General features: G+C 44.1%; 1 protein-coding gene across 2 annotated transcripts in view; it reads left to right on the top strand.

The window, feature by feature from the left end:
* Nucleotides 1-17,884, top strand: part of LOC122794866 (CCR4-Not complex 3'-5'-exoribonuclease subunit Ccr4-like) — a 123,162-nt gene extending 105,278 nt beyond the window's left edge. For both annotated transcript variants that reach the window (XM_044063476.1, XM_044063468.1), the window contains exon 5: nt 16,777-17,884. In XM_044063476.1, coding sequence (XP_043919411.1) covers nt 16,777-16,995 — 219 coding nt within the window. In that variant the 3' untranslated portion in view covers nt 16,996-17,884. The remainder of the gene's footprint in view (nt 1-16,776) is intronic.
* Nucleotides 17,885-20,227: the final 2,343 nt, after the last annotated feature.

Raw genomic sequence — 20,227 nt, 5'->3', positions numbered from 1 at the left:
GAGGTTGGAGTATTATGGATAGATGAGACAGAGCTTTGGGATGATGAAACTGAGTTTGCCTGCCTTGGATCCAAATCTGATTTAGTAACCCACAGGTTGAGACAGCTGGACGAAGGCTACATGGATCTGGCATTATGGGTAAGTACATAACTTTTCTTTTCTTCACTTCAGACTATACTGGTATTCCAAATAAAAACTCGGCCTCCTTAACACTTCACACCAGACTCTCTCTTTAGGATGTCTTATAGACGATGCAGGAGAAGGAGGAGTTTTTTTTTTTTAATTTGGATACCTTCCTGAGCTTCAGTTCAGTCTGCAACTTCCTCTGGGATTCATTGCATCAATGATTTTCATGATTCCTGTCACCAGGTTGTACATGTGAAAGACTCTTGCTGGTGTCTAAAAATACATTAACTCAACATTTATATCTTTTTAGATTTTCAGATAACTAATTTGGGCATTGTATAAATGGAACTGCACTGCTGAAAACTAGAAATGCAAGCAGTTGTGTCTAGTCTCTTCTCTATCTCCAAGTCAGTCTGTAACTGCAGATGCAAAGCCTGTGGAATTCTTCAGACAGACCGAAGTACATAATCTTGAAGGACATGTGGGCTGTGATCCATGCCTTTTAATCTCTTCATCACTGCCTGTGGAGCTCTCCTGATGATTACAAGCAACACCACACTGATGTGGTACATCTGCATGATAGGAGCTGCAAGGTCAAACCTTCTATACAGGCTGACAGTGACTTGCTTGGGAGTTGGTTCTTTAGCATTCTTTAACTCTTCAAACATCATTCATTCTGTCAGAACAAAATAAAGTGACAGACAAACTGAGCAGGAAAGGGACAGACAATCTCGAAAACTTTTTGAATGAGGGGGTTTTCCAGGAATTGAACCAATTCAGGGGAGTACCTCAAAGCCTCATTTCAACACAAACAACTTAATAGATGCTTTTTTCATTCCCTTATTTGGGAATATTTCTTTATGCATTTCCACTGATAACCAGGATAATTCTGAGGTTTCAGGAGGACAGTATTTGTGTTGACTCCCTTTTGGCGCAGGTATTTTTCGTTCTTCCTTTTTTATGGAATTGGCAAAGGGCAATTACCACAAACTTCTACACTGTCCGGATTTGCTCACACAAGACGTGAGGAGTTTGATGCATCCCAGTCTAAACATCTTCAGTTAGCTGCCTAGGTTCTGAATCCTTTTATGCAGCTCTGTTTAGAGGACAAGTAGCAGGCACTAAAGGTGGCAAGAAATCCTGCTACTAGAAAATCCTATGTTGATGTGGGAAGATTTTTCTAGTTGGTTCCTACACATTTACTGGTGCCCTGTCTGGGATTGTAATTCTAGTGCTGAAATATTTGTACAAGTTACTAATCTCTGTTCTTTGTACTACTTAATTAAGGTGCATCTTACAGCCATTTCAGTAACTGTGCCCTTTTTTTCCTTGATATTTTCTCAGTAAAATAAGCTTATAAAAGGAGTATTGCACTTGAGATCACCTCACAAGCAGGCTGCTGCTTCATGTGAACTTGTCAGTCTGCTGAAAAAAGTAAAAAGTTAATCACATCTACATTTAACCTGCACAAAGGCAAATGTAAGGTTCTTTTACATGGGTTATGTTCTTCACTTTGCTCCGACATCTGCAAGATGAGTATCTGAGCAACACACTGTCTTGGTGGGTTAATCCTATCTTTTCTGCTTTTGGGATAGGGTAGCAGTAAAATCAAATCCCTCATTTACACCCAAGGTTGTTAGATTTGTTCAAAGAGAAACTCAATCAATCTGCTAGTTTTCTGTCCTAACCCTCAGAAGCATGGAGAAAGGGTTCAATAAATTCTAGAAATGTATACGCAGCTCCGCTATTATCTTGATAAAACTAAGTCCTTTAAAAAAGCCAGTCAGCAATTTACTTTACTTTGAGACTGGAAGGGGCAAGCAATATCAGACAGTTTTCATTTAAATGTCCTTGGCTGTTGCCTTTTGTAACGCCCACTATGATAAAACGTTCCAGACAATATGAAGGCACACTGTGATACGGCCTTGTCCACTTTGAAGGCCTATTAAAATGGTGAATTTTAGAAGTTTTCTAGAGACAGCTACATGATCCTATATATACATATACGCATTCCTGTACAAAGCCAAAATGAATTCCTTGTCTAGATCCAGGGCTGGCTTTGCTAGAATCACTCTCCAGGGGATTCTGGACCCACATCCTTCCTTCCTCCTGGATTGGGTTGGCTTTGGTAATCATCTCATACAGTCTAAAGTCTATTGCAGTTGTGGAAATGATGAACATAGGATGTTCCCTTAACAATAACCGTAGATGTTCGAATTCCTCACTGGTGCTGTAGCCACACCCATCCACCACCCCCTAGTAGCAAATAATTATTGTTGGGAAATAGTTTGGTGGATGTTATGTAGTCCAATCTTGCCTACATTCTTACCCATTGGGTTCGGAGCCGAATATCGTAGTTTGGTGGATGTTATGTAGTCCAATCTTGCCTACATTCTTACCCGTTGGGTTCGGAGCCGAATATCGGCTCCGACTCGGCCAAATTTTTCTAGCTCGAAGTCTTCTATTGGCTGGGCTAAGCTGGTATCCCATGGAGCACTGCTTCATATCCCCAGATCTCGTTTGCCGCTTGTGTGGCTCGGACGTGGTCTCGCTCTTGGCTGTGGCCAAGTACCCTTTTTTTTCTTGTTATTTGAGAAAATTTCTTGCAAACAAAAAGCTATTTTCATAGCTAGTGTCTATTTAGTGTTGTTTTGGTTTAGGTAGTGTGTTTGTGGTTTGTGGTATCCCGCTAACTGTTCTTTCGGGCTAGGCCCGTTTCAGTTAGAGGATCTAGTCCTCTTGTCCTGTGTTGTTTGCGCTAAAACCTTTTAAGTTAAAGGTTTTAGTGTCTGTTTCCCCTTGCTATTTGTGGTCAGTAAACCATTTTATTTAGAGGTTTTTGGCCTTTTTTGTTTAAGCCTGTGTTCCTTCTGGGGTTTTGTGTGGGTGCTGTGCAGCTTACTAACTTGTTTCCGCCTTTTGTAGTGTTATGTGTCTGGGTCATTTCTTGTCAGACAGTGACTAGTGCTGTGTTGGTTTTTTGTGATTGCTTGTTGGATAATGTCCAAGGATTCCAAAGAGCATAAACCTTCGGGTTTTAAAAAGTGCAGTAAGTGCGGTTACAAAATGTCCATCACCGATGGGCACTCAATTTGTGTTTATTGCCTGGGAACCATCCATCTGCAGGAGTCCTGCAGCTACTGCCATGCTTTTAGTCCCAAAGTGCTCCAAGAAAGAAAGAATAAGCTGATTTTAAAGTGACTTTTGAAACCCTCTTTCGAAGAGGCTATAGATTCTTCTCCCAGTGCTAAACCTAAGTCCTCAAAATCTAAAAAGAGATCTCCAGCTCCTTCAGTTTCTTCAGAGCCACCAGAGAAAGTCACAAAACTTGCTTTGACCTCCTCGGCTCCACTGTCCTCGGGGCCGCAGGAAGTGTCGGTGTTGATGGAACCGCCGTCTGCTGCAATTATATTGGAAACTCTTCGGAGCCGATCGCCCAGTCTTAGACCAGTTTCACCTGAGAGGAGATATCGATTTCCCTCCCTGTCCTCCAAATCCTCCAAGACCCTTTCTGATGTGGATGTTGATAGGGTGGCGCAGAGGCTCCTCCAGTCACCGGTTTTGGCAAAATTGTTTTCGGCTCCAGCCCAGTCGGCTCCGGAGCCCATCCCGACCCCTTCTGGGATCATTCCTCCGAGCGCGTCTCTGTCTTCGGAGCCAGTGTGTTCCGCGCCATGTGATGTTCCTAGGTCTGCTCCGATGGCCCCCCCCCGGGCCTGTCGGTACCGACCCCATCTGCTCTGTCCACGGGGTTCAGGACTTGAGATTCTTCAGTCGTGCCTGAGCGGGACATCTCAGGACATATTTTGGTTCAGAGTCTTCCGCTCGGTGCCTCGGCTCGAGGGACCCAGACTCCTGTCTTGGTCTCTGAGGCTGGCCGGTCCTCTGACTCGGGGGGGGGGGGGGTCTGCCTTTGAGGCCATGTGGACTGCGCTAGCCAGATCGTCAGCTACATCATGCAGGTCGGTCATTCTGTCCCCCACCACTCCGGTGAGAGCCTCTGATCACCTCTATCTGTAGACAGCGGAGCGCCAAGGCCTAGGGATACCCCCACGAGTGGTCCCCAAGTTTCTGAGGGCCCTTGTTCGTGCCTGAGGAGCCCCCTAGAAAGAAAACGTGTAAGAGGAAGCACATCGACTCCCAGAATGAGTCTCTCACCTCTGATACTGACCTCAAGGAATCGGAGGGGTCCCCCAAGTCATCCTCTGATAATGTTTCCTTCTCAGACATCCTGGAGATACTGAAACAGAGGTGACTGGCCATCCAAAGCCCCCTCTGAGGAGGAGTCTGTTTTCCTTAAGGCCTTTGGTGCTCAGCCCTCCGCCTCCGGGGTGTCCCCACCCTTCGACAAGCTCCTAGATTTAATTTGTCGAAAGGTGTGGGAAAACCCTGATTCTGTGGAGCCCATGCCCAGGCGTCCCAACAAGTTTCTTTCTGCTCCCCCGGGTAAGGAGTTTCTGTCCAAATGAGTCCCCATGGATGCCATGGTGGTGGTGGCGGCCACGCAGAAGGAAGTAGCAGAGACTTCTTCCTCCGTCCATCCTCCTAACAAGGAGTCCAGGACCATGGACCGGTACGGGAAGTGTACCCTCTCGTCGGCAACCTTTACCTTATGGGCTGAACTATCTGTCTCATTTCACTCGGCTCCAGAGAGATTTCTTCAAGGAGTTGGGAGATACTCTTTCGGGTAATGTTCCTGAGACAGTGGCCTAGACTGTTAGCGCCCAGGTGTCTACCCTCAATTCCATAGTCAACTCCTCCATGCGGCTCATCTCATATGCAGCCAATGGAGCGAGTAGGGCAGTAAGTGCAGGAGTCGCCCTTAGAAGGCAAGCCTGGTTGCGCCTTTGTCACTTCACGGAGGCCTTCAAGTCTTCTTTCACTTATGCCGCCTTTGATGGTTCGACACCCTCACCAGGTGCGAACAAGAGGGAAAGACCCTGTCTGCCTTAGGGGTCCGTTTTTCCCTTCCCTCTAGGCCTTACCCCAAGGCCCAATGGGGTGGGAAGATGTGGTTCAAAAAAATCCCAGAGGTTTTTTCCTACCCGGACAAGGTGAGTCCCCCTCCAGAGGCAGAGGAGGGGGAGGTTATTCAGGGAGATGCTGCCCTAGAGGCAGAGGGGGCCCCCGCAATTCGGGAGACAGCGATTCCTTTGGCGGCTCCCCCTACTCTCGTTCCTGAGGGAATGCCCAGCTGTGCTTATCCGGAGCCAGTCGGGGGTCGGATTTAGTTATATCCGGAGCCAGTCGGGGGTCGGATTTAGTTATATCTGGAAGCCTGGAAAGCTGGATGATGCATTAAGATTAATTTCCTGAGTTTGTCATCCCGTTTACATCAGACCCCCCCTTCAGTCAGAAAAATCCCAGACGTTCCACCCAGTCAAAGCGATCAAGTAGCCTCAGAGGTTTCAAAGTTGCTAGGAAAAGGAGCCATTCAGCATGTCCTCTCAGACCAAGTCGGATTAGGGACTTACTCAAGATTCGTTTTGGTGCTGAAAAGAACAGGGGACCTGAGGCCCATATTAGATCTCAGCCGACTGAACAACTATGTACAGAAGTCCAAGTTCCATATGGTCACACTACAGTCGATTCTCCCATTATTGGGAGAGGAGGTATGGATGTGCTCCATCGACCTCAAGGATGCTTACTACCATGTCAAAATGGACAGGGCATCCAGGAGTCGCCTATGCTTCTGGCTGGGAGCCAGTCATTTCCAGTTTTGAGCCCTGCCCTTTGGCGTCACTACAGCCCCCAGGGTGTTCACCAAATGTATGGCGGTGGTGACTGCTCACTTGAGACATCAGGGATTCCATGTGTTTCCGTATCTGGACGACTGGCTCCTTACCGCCCCCACCAGGCATCTACTAGTCCAAACCAGGGATGCTACCATCGCTCTATGTCAACAGTTGGGCATAACACTAAATTGGGAAAAATCTGCCTTGTTGCCCTTCACAGCATGTCACATTTATAGGCGCAGAATTAGACACCGTTTGAATGCGAGCATTCTTACCGCAGGAAAGGATCAGAGTCTTACAGCAACAGATACACAACCTGATGCCCCTGAGGAAAGCAAATACAAGATGGGTTCTTCAACTCCTGGGGACCATGGCAGCAACAATTATGTTGGTCCCTCTAGCGAGATTGCACATGAGATTTCTTCAATGGCTCCTCTTTGTTCAATGGTCTCTCCAAAAATTTCCACTTTCTCACCCCATTTTGCTCACGGACAGATGCAAACAGGACCTCATTTGGTGGCTTTGTACCAACAATTTAGACCGGGGAAAACCCTTCGTTCCACCCATCCTGGTTGCCACAGTGACCACTGATGCCTCCCAGATGGGGTGGGGGGGTGCATTATCTTGGCAGGACAGTCCAAGGCACTTGGCAAGATCACGAGATACATCTGCATATCAACGTCCTAGAGATGAGAGTGGTGCTACATGCGTTTCAGGCACTTCAGAGCTTTCTGCCTCTAGGGACGATTGCAATACACTCGGACAACATGTCAGTAGTGTGGTATCTAAACGAGCAAGGTGGAACCCGATCTTATCCCCTGTGCAGAGAGGCCATGCAAGTGTGGCATTGGGCGGTATCTTCCCAATGGTTTCTGGTGGCAGCGCACATTCCGGGGAAGTCCAACGTGATAGCGGACAGGCTAAGCAGAGCTATTCTGATGCCTTACGAGTGGTCCCTGAATCCTCTAGTTGCAGAACGAATCTTCAGCAGATGGGGTCGGCCTTGCTGCGACCTTTTTTGCCAGCCCCCTCAATGCCAAATGCAGCAGCTACTTCACACTGATCCCCCCCCCACACACACACACACAGAGGGAGTCACCCAGGGATGCTCTAGTTCACAATTGGCCCTCCGGTCTGTTTTATGCTTTCCCTCCGTTTCCCTTGCTATCAAAAGTGATTCAGAAAGCGCAATCCTTGGGAAGCAGAATGATTCTGATTGCTCCACACTGGCCTCGTCAAGTCTGGTTCCCCTTTTCTCCAACCCTGCATTGTGGACACTCCTTGGATTCTGGACCCACAACCAGATTTACTGACACACATGTCGGGACAGTTCCACCCCTCTCTGATGACCCTCCCGTTGACAGCCTGGCTACTCCACTTCCTTCGTTAGTTAGGCTGCACCAGTTTTCACCGGAAGTAGTTCACATTTTATCTTCCTCTCATAAGCCCTCTACTAGGAAGATTTATTCTAGCAAATGGAAGAGGTTTTATATTTGGGCGCATACCCAAGGAATTGATCCTTACACAGCCCCGATTGCTTCAGTCTTGGAGTTTTTGTCTATGCTTTTCCATCAGGGTTCCGCAATGGCTACCATAAAAGTTCAGTTGGCAGCGATATCTCTATTACTCTGTCCTCAGGTGTCCTCAGGTCTCCAAACCTATCATGCCCTGGGATCTCAATTTTGTACTACAAGCCCTCACTTCACCACCTTTTGAGCCTGCAGCTACCTGTGATTTGCAATTCTTGATCTGGAAAACAGCCTTTTTAATATCAATCACTTCAGCCAGGCGAGTTTCAGAAATTCAAGCCCTTTCTATCAAACCTCCATACTTGATCTTCCATAAGGACAGGGTTTCTCTTGGACCAAACCCTTCTTTCCTTCCTAAAGTGGCTTCCGTATCCAATCTTAATCAATCTATTGAGTTGCCTGTATTCTTTCCTCATTTTTCTAACAAGGCAGAATTTAAATTTCATCAGTTGGATGTACACAGACAGTTACGTTTCTATCTGCACCGAACAAAAGATATCCAAAAGTCTGATCAACTATTTGTCTCCTTTTCGGAAAACAAAATTGGGTCACCTGTCCCCAAAATCACCCTATCCAGATGGATATCTAGTTGCATCTCTTTCGCCTACTCCGCAGGAGAAAAATACCTGCCGTTTCCAGTCAAGGCTCACTCTACTCTGGCTGTTTCTACAACTACAGCTTATCAAGCCAGACTGTCGATGGATGATATATGTGCTGCAGCTACTTGGGCTTCTCCTCACACATTTGTTTCTCATTACAAATTGGACGTGGTATCTAGGGGCAGGTCGTCCTTTGGTTCCACAGTACTCAGGAGTATTTTCCTATGAGCCACCCAGGATGTAGGTGCCAGGGATGCTGTCCCACGGGTAAGAATGTAGGCGAGATTGGACTACATAACTTCAAGAAGTTATGTACTCGCCATAACGTTCGATGTATGTAGTCCATCTCGCCTCACATTCTTACTTACCCTCCCACCTTCCCCCTTCCTGGAGGATCTGGAGGTTAGGTTTCTATTTACAGAGTTCCCTTCACCTTTAGCTTATTCTTTTTTACCTGGATGTTGTGTATGCATGGGTTATGAATGAGTGTTCGCAGCAAACTAGATCTGGGGATATAGAGCAGTGCTCCATGGGATACCATCTTAGCCCAGCCAATAGAATACTTCGAGCTAGAAAAATTTGGCCGAGTCTGAGCCAATATTAGGCTCCGAACCCAACAGGTAAGAATGTGAGGTGAGATGGACTACATACATCGAACATGTGAGTACATAACTTCTTGTTATTTCTTGTTGTTTACTCCACAATGAGCATGCTATTTTTTTTAACTTTTAGGCAAGAAAGTCATGAAGATTTTTCCATGCTGATTGCTGATTTTCCCTCGTTAGGGCTGACCAGTCAGTAGTCAGCATGGAAGTGTAGGAAGGAGCCAGACCTTTTGGAAGATGGCCAGTTGTTTCTTTAGCAAGACACAAATCCATTCTAGTCTGAAGGCTAATGCAGTAGTGAGGAATTCAGAAATCTACTGTTGTGGGTTGAGTGCAACTGTTTATAGTAGTTGGTATTTCATGTCCAGTTACTCACTCAACAGCTCAACATGCATATGTTGTCAAATAATAGAAACTGGAAATAGAAAAAGATGATCATGGATATGATAGGGAGATATATGAAAACTTGTTACAACTAGAATATAGCTTTGTTTAACTTGGTAAGATCCTTATTTCCCACTTTTTATGAGATCTCTTCAGGCATGAAAGTGGATGATCAGCTGTAGGAGACTACATTCCACTGAGGATGTTCCCCACAACTGAACGTGCAAGAGGAGACACACGGACTCCCCTTAGGAGTGTCTCACTGAAGACACTGATTCAATGTAGGGGAGGGGGTCCCAAGGGCCTCCACCAGATGATGTCTCCTTCAGAAGCATCATAAAAATCTTCAGGCAGAAAGGTGGTTGGTCTTCCAATTCCCCTTCCCAGTAGGAGTCCGTGTTCCTGAAAGCTTCTGGGTACATCCCGCCAACATAGTAGGCGACTCCCCTGGCTGATGAGTTTAAAGATCTAGTCTCTCACCAGGCGTGTAAGGTACCGGATACAGCAAGAACCCGTCCCCTGCCATCCTGATAAGTTCCTTGCCCCTCATAAGGATGAGCCCCACTGGAGCAAGGGGGGGGGGGTCCCTGTTGATGCCATGGTTGTAGTAGCAGCCACTAAGAAAGAGCTGTCAGAGCTCGTCTCTCCAACCACCTAACAGAGTCCACGGTTTTAGAAAGATTCAGGAAATGCATTTATGCCTCTGTGACCTTTGCCTTACAGTCAGTGAACTATTTGGCACATTCCATCAGGCTGCAAAGGGATTTGAATAAAGAGCTTTCCAAATCCTTTTCTGAGTCCATGTCTGTGGAGGACCACAAGAAGCTGTCTTCATAGCTGGCCACTCTTCTGTCTATCTGTAATGCTTTCTTGAGGCTAATTTCCCATGCTGCTCAGGGTACCTCCTAGGCAGTGGGTTCAGGCATAGCCTTAAGGAGACAAGACTGGATGTGCTTGTGTGACTTTGCTGAGCCCTTCAAGTCTTCATTCATCAACTCTCCTTTTGACAGATCATGCTTGTTTGGCCCCATTGTCAGGGAAACGCTTTCTCACAGTGAACATGATGGAAGGACCTTATCTGCCATGGGCAACAGTTTTTCTACCCCTCCGATATTATTTTCCAAGAATCAGCGAGGAGTAAGGAAAATGTGATTCATAAGTCCCAGGCTCCTTTCCAAGACTCGTGAGGGGATATCTCCTCCAAAGGCAGAGGGGATAGTTCTAATGGAAGATGCCATCCTCACTGCAGAGGAGGCCTGTAGAATCAGGGTTTCTGAGTCTCATTCTCAGATAAAATCCTTTCAGCGCTCCTGAAGGATTGCCCGACTGCTCATCTCTGGAGGCAGTCAAGAAGCACTTGTCTCTGCAGCCAGACACCTGGGCATCAATCACAAAAGATACTTAGGTGCTGAAAATCATGTCCGGAGGTTATTTCACATCATTTTCAGAACCCAACCCCCCAAACAGAAGAAGCTCCTCGACATTCCACCCACTCAGAGGGAGACGACAGCTCTAGAAATTCATAAACTGCTAGAAAAAAAGAGTCGTCCAGGAGATCCCACCAAACCAGAAAGGATTCAGAACCTACTTACGATTCTTTTTAGTGCCAAAGAAAACCGGGGACACGAGTCCAACTCTGGACCTTAGCAAACTGAATCAGTTTGTAAAGATCTCTGTTCCATATGTCATGGTTCAGTTCATTCTGCTGTTTCTGTGAAAGGACAGTTGGATATACTCCATCAGTCTTCAGGATGGGTAGTATCACATCAAGGTGAACTGACAAGTCTCAAAGATACCTGTTCTTTTGGCTGGGGCAAGTCACTATCAGTTCAGAGCCCTGTCCTTTAATCTCACCACAGCTCCCAGGGTGCTTACTGAATGTATGGCAGTAGTAGCAGCTTAGTTGAGACTGCTAGGAATCTGAATAATCCAGATGACTGGCTCCTTACCACCATAACTGGGCATCTCCTCCAGAAATCTAAACTACTTGCTCCCAGTTATGTCAATCCCTAGGCATCTCTGTCAACCTTTGCAAGTCACATCTTCAACCCATTCAGATCCTGAAGTTCATAGGTGCTCATTTGGATGCAGTCGGTCAGATAGCCTCCCCTCCATCAAACAGAGTACAGACAATCAGATGCCAAATGGAACAAGTTATCTCACTCCTTTTTGTTTAGCCAGCCAGACTAATTCTTCAGACTTTAGGGTCAGTGGCAGCAGCCATAAACCTGGTTCCTATGGCCCGCTTTTGTAAGCGCATTCTTTAGTGGACATTAGCCGTTCAGTATTCAGGTCTTCGTCATCCCTGGTCTCTTCCAGTCAAACTTACACAAATATGTAAAGACCACCTGCTTTGGTGGATTCGGTCGAATGAGGTTTCTCGAGGCCATCCTGTTGTCTTTCCACCCCTAGTAGCCACAGGAATTACACACGCCTCCCAATTTGGGTGGGGTGCATTTCTTGGGAAGGATGGTCCAAGGCACGTGCTCCCCAGAAGAGACCAATTGACACATCAGTGTCCTAGAGACGAGAGTGGTCCCCATAGCATTGCTGGCTTTCCAGAATGCCCTTCCTCTCGGAATGATTGTGATTCAAACCTACAAACATGCCTTTGGTTTGGTACATCAACAAACGGGGGTGGGGCAATCTTATCCCCATTGTCGAAAGGCAATAAGTGTGTGGCAGTGGGTGATCGCCTCCAAACACTTTCTTATGGCAATGCACATCCCAGGGAAAACCAGCATGCTATCAGACAAACTCAGCAAGTCCATTCTAGTGCTTCACAAGTAGTCTCTGTCATTTAGTGGCGGAGAGGATTTTCAATCAGTGGGGTCAGCCTTACTGTGATCTGTTTGCATCTCCCCATAACAACAACAAAAGCAGCAGGTTCTTTGTCCTGATTCCCCCTCCGAAGGAGTGACTGAGAGATGCTCAAGTCCACATTTGGCCCACCAGTCTCCTTTACACTTATCCCCCAATACCTCTAATTCCCAAATTCTTGCAGAAGGCACTTAATTTGAGGAGCACAGTTATCGTTATTGCCCCCTTTTAGCCTCAAGTGTGGTTCAATTTCCTATGTTCTCACCTTTGATATCTGGAAGAGATTCTCTGTTTGGGTTCTGCAGAGGGAATTAGACCCCTTCACTGCCCCTGTATTGGCTGTTCTTGAGTCTTTAGCATCTATTTTTCAAGAAGGGGGTAGTTTATTTACAGTTAAAGTGCAGTTGGCAGTCGTATCCAATTTTCATTCAGGTGAAAATGCTTCCTCTTTAGCCTCATCAGAATTGTGCAAAGCTTTCCTTAAAGGTACCTTTTTTTGAGATCCCCATTTAAGGACCCTACACCACCCTGGGATTTAACAGTTGTACTGCAGAGTTTGACTCAGTCCTTTTGAACCATCCGCTGTTTATCTTCGAAAACTGCTTTTCTCATGGCCATTACAGCCTAGATGAGCACCCAAGCTCCAGGCTCTCTTCCAAATCCCCATATTTGATCTTCCACAAAGATAGTGTTACCTTACAAATCAATCCATCCTTCTTGCCTAAAGTAACCTAGGAAGTGAATATTAACAATGCCATTAATTTGCCTGTTTTCTTTCTCGGCTTCACTAATAAAGGTGAAATAACATGCCTCATCTCTTGGATGTACATAGATACATAGACAGTTCTGCTTTTGTCTCCATAGAACAAAAGATTTCAAAACGAAAGGTCAACTGGTTTCCTCACTCTCCCCCAACAAATTCACCAGTTTCTGAAGTTACCTTAGCCAAGTAACTGACAGATATGTTCTTTGTTTACAGTCAACAAAGTTTGTCCTTACCCAGACCTCCTAAAGCACACTCCACCAGATCCATGACTACATCATCCACTTTCTGGGCTGGGATGACTTCTCTTGAATGGCATTTGTGTTGCAGTTACTTGATCTAATGCTCAAACTTCTATTGCTCATTACAAACTGGATATTCCCGAAGCAGGGCTGCATTTGGTTCTGGAGTACTCCGAAATATCCTTCCATGAAGGCCACTCAAGGGTCACATAGCTGGGGACTTCGTCCCTTTAGTTGATGAGCGAATGAAAAGGACAACAAAAGATATTAAAGTTATGTACTCACCATAACTGTGCATCTGTTTTGTCCAAATTCCCACCTTCGTTCCTCCTTCCCTTTTAACTCCTGGAGTGACCTTATGGTTGTGGAGCCTCTGTTTCAGGTTTAAGCCTTAGCCTTTTCTACTAGCTTTACTTTTGTCTTGGCCTGAGGTTATATTTTTCTATTGGTTATTGGGCAGCAAACTCTATTTGAGATATTGTAGGGTGACCGGGACATTATAGACAAAGGGAGGAGCTCAAGATTTGGATCCAAGAGTCTAGTAAATGCAGCCAAGCCAAGTCCAAGGTTGGATCCAAGACCCATCAGTTGAGGAAGAATGAAAATGGATAACACAGATGCATTGTTATGTTAAGTACATAACTTTAATTTTGCAACATGTCATGGCTTTACCAAACATACACATGTATACAGCATGTTTCCTCAGCCCTATCCTCTAAAGAAAGCCACATTCTGTGTACCAAGTTTGCCAGTCTAGGAGAAACTGAAAGAACAAATGCAACACAGTAAAATATTTTAACCTGTTATTGTCATGTAATATATAAACACTATGTCTTCCTTACTCCATCCCCCAAAATGTAGCCACCTGTATACACGTCTGATGTTTGTGAAGAAAGTGGAAAAAAATGATCACAGTAACATAGTCCAGCTTTTTGCTCTTTAATAGTATACTGCCCATAGACAAGCTATAGTGACTTTCTATGCTTATCTCTGAGATCTGTGAGGAAAGTTACAGAAATAATGACCACAGCAACCCAGCCTTCCAAACTAGCTACATAAACCCTCTGTGCACACTTCTGAGCAGGGCCATTTTTAGACTAGGTGAGGTTCAGGGCAGAGGCCACTACTAAGCCCATATTAAAATCTATTTATGCGGCCTGGGATGTGGGGGCCACAAGGCCCCCTAGAAGCCTTGATGGTCTGGCTGTTGTATGATTTTTTATGCCTTATTTTTAGAAAAAAAATAGTTTGTTTTTTGCTTGTTTTCTTTTTCTGTACTGCTACCCAGAAGAGTTGTGTGTGCCTGTCAATATTGTGCCCATAGATTAAAAAAGGAATTGGTTTTCTTATTTGTTTGTTTTTGTTTGTTTATTTTTTTACAAACACATGCACACGCACTGCCCCTGACAAGCCAGGTCTATCAGAAGAGGCACACAGATGCACATAGGAAATTGTCCATCTGTAGGGAAACTCCCCAGATAAATCAATTTGCCTTAATTCACAACAGACAAGTGCAGAAGTTGTGTGCCAGGACTCCTTGCAAACGGTCCTGGAATATATATGTCTTATTTTTCCCATGGATAGGCATGTGCCTCTATGCCTCCTGTCCTTTACTCCAACCACCAGAGTCCTACTAAAGATCAAGAAAGAGACTTCCAAGCCTTTACTGTTAATTCCCTTTTTTCCCCAGACAACATTGATTCCCCTTACTCACGCACCTGGCCAGGGACTATTACCACAGACTTTCTCACAGAGATGGCCTGCTTACACAAGACGGTGGATCTTTCTTTCATCCAAACATTCTGATCTTGAACATGACTGTTTGGATGATTGTTTTTTGTTCCCTTTAGGCACCTCTTTAGAGAGGATGTATAACAAGTACTTAAGGTTAGAAAATCATATTTAGCGAAATGGAAAATATTTTCTATCTGGTGCCATACTGAAGACCAGAACCCTTCCTGGGCAGGGATGCCAGTTGTTCTCCTGTACTTGTGTGAATTGCTCAGTACTGGCCCATCTTAAACTTCTGTCAAAGTACACTTCTTAGCCATTTCAGCTTATCTGCCATTAGATCGCCTCTTTCTTTTTCATTCCAGGTTAAGCAATGATGTCAATTTTCATTCACTCCTCAGCAGTTTGGTTTGGAACCAACCCTTGGATCCAACTGACATTATTTTAATAGGGAGGATTTAATGATAGAAAAAAAATAACGTTACAGGGATAAAAGAAAGAAAAAATGCATCTCTCACTCTACTGAAACGCTCGAGAGCTCAGTGACCACATTCAAATATGAAAGTGGCAAATGAGATCTGAGGTATGTTATGGGGTTGGTGCATTGTGGGTAAGGAGGAGCTCAAGAGCTTTTTAGTGGCCATGAGCTAAAATAATGACAGAGTCAGATCCAAGGGTCAGATCCAAACCGAACTGTTGAGGAAGAATGAATGAGGAAGAATGAATATGGATAATGCAGATGGAAGATTGTGGTGAGTACATAACTTCTTTTTAGTACTGCGGTGGTGGTGCTGCAGTAGCATCGTCACCTCACAGTAAGACATTGTCCTGTTCGATTCTCAGCTAAAGTGTCTTCTCTATGGGCGTACCTTTGTTGAAGGTTATGCATCAGAGCTGGGAACTCGGTACGTAAAAATCATTAGCAGACCGGAGTTCCGCTGTGGCGACCCTTAACCGGGAAAAGCCGAAAGATACAACAAGACTACTAAGGAAACAGGTGGCTCCTTCATGGGAGCTGCATTTTATTTTGGAGGAACTAAATTTACCTCTTTTTGAACCTTCATTTAGTACTCTCTCAAAATTATTTACCTGGAGGACTGCTTTACTTTCTGAGCTCAGCTAGAAGAGTTCGAGTTACAAGAGTAATGTCTGTTCATCCCTTTTTGATCTTTAATAATGATAGTGACTCTTAGAACTAATCCATCATTTATACCCATTTATACCTAAAGTGGTTACCGAAGTGACTCTGAACTAGTATATTCACCTTCCTGTTTTCTTTCCCCAGCCTTAAAACGGAGGAGAGAGATTTATTTGGTCCCTGGATGTTCACAGACGGCTCTGATACTATTTGGAAAGGACAAAAGATTCAGACTGGCAAACCAAATCTTTATTTCATATGAAGGCGAGAAAGTCGATCCAGATGGGTAACCCAGGCTATTCAACTCTGCTATTCTTACCACAGAAAAAGCCCTCTGTAGAATGTTAGGGCACACTCCATCAGGGCTACGGCTATTTCTGTGGCTTTTTGCGGAGGAAGAACTCAAGTCATTCTTCTAGAGCTGACAACTTGGCCCTCTTTTTCAGTAAACACTACAAGATTCATTCCTTTTCAAACCAGAACAGAATGTGCTAGATCTATCTTCCCGAGTCTTCTGGGCTCTTGTTCTTCATTCAGCACCCTATCTTTCTAAGCTTTGGCAGTGATCCCATATAGCTTTATGGTATTATAACAATGCTCTAATGAACTTAGCATAGCATTAAATGTTTAAATCATTGTGTCAGTACTAAAACCCTTCACTCACCCACCTTCTCATTTTTTTCTTTAATTACCTTTACTTGGCTAGAGTGGGGTCTGTCTCCCCCTTTTTTCTGCAATGACATAGCTTTAGAAATTTGATGTTATATTCCTGGTTATTGCCCTCTTGTTAAAGGTGAAGCAGCTCTGAAATTGGTATCCCTATGTCCCTTTTTATAACAGCAAGTTGTCATGCTTCAAGGGATGTCTGGTGCTTGAAAAGGTGCTCAGAAGCTTTCATGCACTGGCCCAGATATCCAGTCCTTGGCAGGATGCATCCCATATAGCTTTTTATGCTGCTGCTACAGTGATATATTCCAATATCTACTGTTATGGTAAGTTTACCTAAATAGCTGTACTGTGCTGACAATGTACTGTTCCTTGTAAGAGAACTTATTTTATCATTACAATGGTTAATAATAATTGTTCTTTCTTTTGTTATAAAAGGGAGCTGAGCCTGCATTCACAAACTATGAAACGTTCGTTGGAAAATACGATCTTTTTGTGTACTGTCTGGACTACATCTGGTATTCATCCAAGTCTATTAGTGTTTTGGGTGTACTGAAGACAGTGTCTGAAGAGCAAGTTAAACCACTAGTGGCACTTCCAAACACGGTGTTTCCTTCTGATCATGTTTCAGTGAAGGCCTGGTTTACCTTCTGTTGAAACAGTTAACACTGGGAGGCGGACAGAAGGAACTTTCGAGGGAATATAGACCAAATATATTTCAAGTAGTATTGGACAGTGTCTCCAGCCAGATCTACATTCCATATGCCTACTGCAGAATTGGCTTCTGCCACAACTTTGGGTGTTGTACAGTAAAAACTCTATTATTATCTTACAGTTATTTTAATAATAAAAAATGGATAGTTTTGTCTTCCTACTGTAATTTGTTTCCCTTGCATATCGAAACAAGTTAATTATTGTTGTAGTTCTGTTACAGTTGTATTTTTGCTAAGCAGTTTGATAATTTCAGCATCGCAACAAGTTTTGTACCAAAGGCAGTAACTTTTGTCCCTTCAGGTTTGTATTCCAGCATTAACATTGTAGTACACCTTAAAGGGTAGCAATAGTTGCCTACCTAAGGTATCATCAGCTAAGGTATTAAGCCAAGGTCTTATTTGCTTTTTCTGATTATAGTTCCTAATATATGTTAACTCATAACACTTGTTAGTGAAACCTGGGATTTTAAAACAAAATGAGTAAATAGTGTAGTATATACTAAAACAATAATTAGTCAATGCACAAATTGCAGTAGTAAATAACATCTAATGAGTGTACTGCTGATACATGGATGGCCACAGGTTATACAAATGTTTCATGTATATAGTGACTACAAATATAATTAATGCAATACAGAACAACCAGTCCATAATGGACCAAGTTTGGTGTCAATTTAAATGTGCTTGTCATGGAGTTCTTGTAAAGTTGTGTTAATTGATTCTGAACTGGTACATATCAGACTGATTCTGAACTGGTACGTATCGGATGTGTGCTGATGGATCAGGCATTAAGTGATGATGTGATTTTTATATTAAAACTTTTTGAGACTGGCTTTTGTTGTATTTTATTGTATTCAAATGATTCCCACAAAATATGTAGCCATACAGTGTGCGTCTTGAAATAAAAGTTGAAAGTAGTGTAGCTTAAGTCCTGTAACAGATTACATCCTGTAGTCTAGAATGTTCTTCATGTTTCACTGTTGCAGTCATCACATTTGGGTTATCTGCCTACAAGTAGCCCTCAGCTGGCCTGAATACCAGAGTCTTTGGATTTCTGCATCAGATGCTGTCGCTTCTTCCATGACGTCAGGTCGTCAGGGGTATAAAACATGCAGCCGATGCCATTACATTAGTCTTTCTTGCCGTGCAGTGCCCGAAACAGAAGCAGTTCACAAGTGCCGGTCGGCCGACTCCTGAAATTTTCGTTTTCAAGTTTCAGAACCGAAGTCTTCAAACTAAAGCCAAGTACCCCATTGGGGAAACTTTTTCTTGCTCCTTACCAATGTCAGTAAAAGTTAATAATTGCATTACCTGTGGGAAGCAAATACCTCATAAGGATTTTCATTTGTACTGTATTCCTTGCCTAGGCCCTGATCACAACGTGCCTTGCTGTCAGTTTTGTGCTAAATTTAACCAACGCACTATTAAGCGTCTGTATATTTTTGCTTCTAAATATTTTGTTCAAGATTTAACTACCCTGTAATGTCGTCGGTTAGCAATCCGACTACCGGAATTCACAAAAAACGCAAGGAAAAAAGAGACCATCGAGGTCCAAAACCGACGACGAAGCTTCTCCTAAGCCATTCGCTGGTACTCGGTGAGGTGCTTTCACAGCCCCTGATACCCACTACTTTTGAGTCGCAGGCCTCTACTGAGACCCATTCGGAGTCCGGTGTGCCATGAGATTCGCAAAATATTGAACCCGCGGATGTCTCTCCCTTGGATGAGTCTGGAGCCGCTGAGCAGGCACCAGCTTCTGAGGGTGTTTAAAGGCCTCAACATTTTTATATTAAACCGACGCCATCAACAAAAACAAGGTCAAAAACGACTTATGTCTAAAAAAACCAATGCATGAGCCACATGCTCAGGCCCCTATGCCTAAAAAACAAATGATCAAAATGGCTGAGGATTTAATTACCTTGATGAGGGGTACCCAACCCCCCCCCCCCCACTGCTAAGTGGTCTAGGCAAGGCACTGATTATGAATCTTCAGATCAGGTTTCCATTACTTCTGATTCCTCTTCTGATCAGGAAATTTCTATTCCACCTTATGAGGATTCTGATCCATCCCATCTGCATCTCCTCCTGAGGATTACTCATTTGGAGAGACTTTGCATACTTTAAGGGAACATTTTCACTGGGAGAGTCAGGACTTCTCTGAATCAAAAAAGAGGCTTAGGGATTTCCTTCTTCCTCAGCATAGGCCTTTGGCAATACCTCCTGTATTAGACATTGTTGATGATGTGTTCTCGGAATCGAGCATGGCTCCTGATTCCTTGCCTTCGGCTCCTAGTAAGCCAGACAGATATTCCAGGGTTCCTGACTCACACAAATTTCTTTTCAAAAATCCTGCTGCTGATCCTGAGACTATTTCTCAGGGTCCCAAGGGTGTTAAGGCGTCTACAGCCAAAAATCCTACCCTTCTGATAGAGATTCCAGGGTGCTGGATAGATGGGTAAGAAGGTTTATATGTCTGCAACCCTGGCAATCGGGGCTTTAAACTGCCAGTTTCATAGGCTTAAATATCAACAGCATGTTATGGTTTTACTGAAACAGAAAATAATGTTGATTTCTGATTGTGTGGAAAATACACTTACCATAAATGTAGATGTTCGAGTGTATTCACTGTTGCAGTTCGAGTTACCCACTCACCAACCCCCCTTTCTCTAACTTTTCTTTCCTTCACTATACTCAAAAGCCTTTGTGGTGTATTTGCTTTTAGTTGAAGGTAAATTTTATGTTTCTAAGGTGCATTTATATATTTACAGTTTACATATATATTTTTGCTCCCCATTTGGGGGGGCACCTGACATCTGGGGCAAGAAAAACTGGTTAAAATGGTGTCTGCTGCATGTTTTATACCCCTGATGTCATGGAAGAGGAGACAGCAACCGATGCAGGGCCCAAGACTTTGTTATTCAGGCTGACTGAGGGCAACCTGCCAGCAGATTACCCAAATGTAATGACTGCAACAGTCACTCTAACGTCTACATGTATGGTAAGTGTACACAACTGTACTTTCGCAAGTGCCGGTTGGTCGACTCCTGAAATTTTTGTTTTCAAGTTTCACACCTGAAGTCTTCAAAAAAAGATAAATACTCCATTGGGGATCCTTTTTTCTTGCTCTAAACGATGTCAGAAAAAATTGTCTTGCCTGTGGAAAGCAAATGCCTCAT

Source organism: Protopterus annectens, chromosome 1.part0 (genome assembly GCF_019279795.1).
Source record: "Protopterus annectens isolate FY-2018-M chromosome 1.part0, PAN1.0, whole genome shotgun sequence".
NCBI lineage: Eukaryota > Metazoa > Chordata > Ceratodontiformes > Protopteridae > Protopterus > Protopterus annectens.
This window is presented reverse-complemented; position numbering and strand designations above follow the sequence as displayed.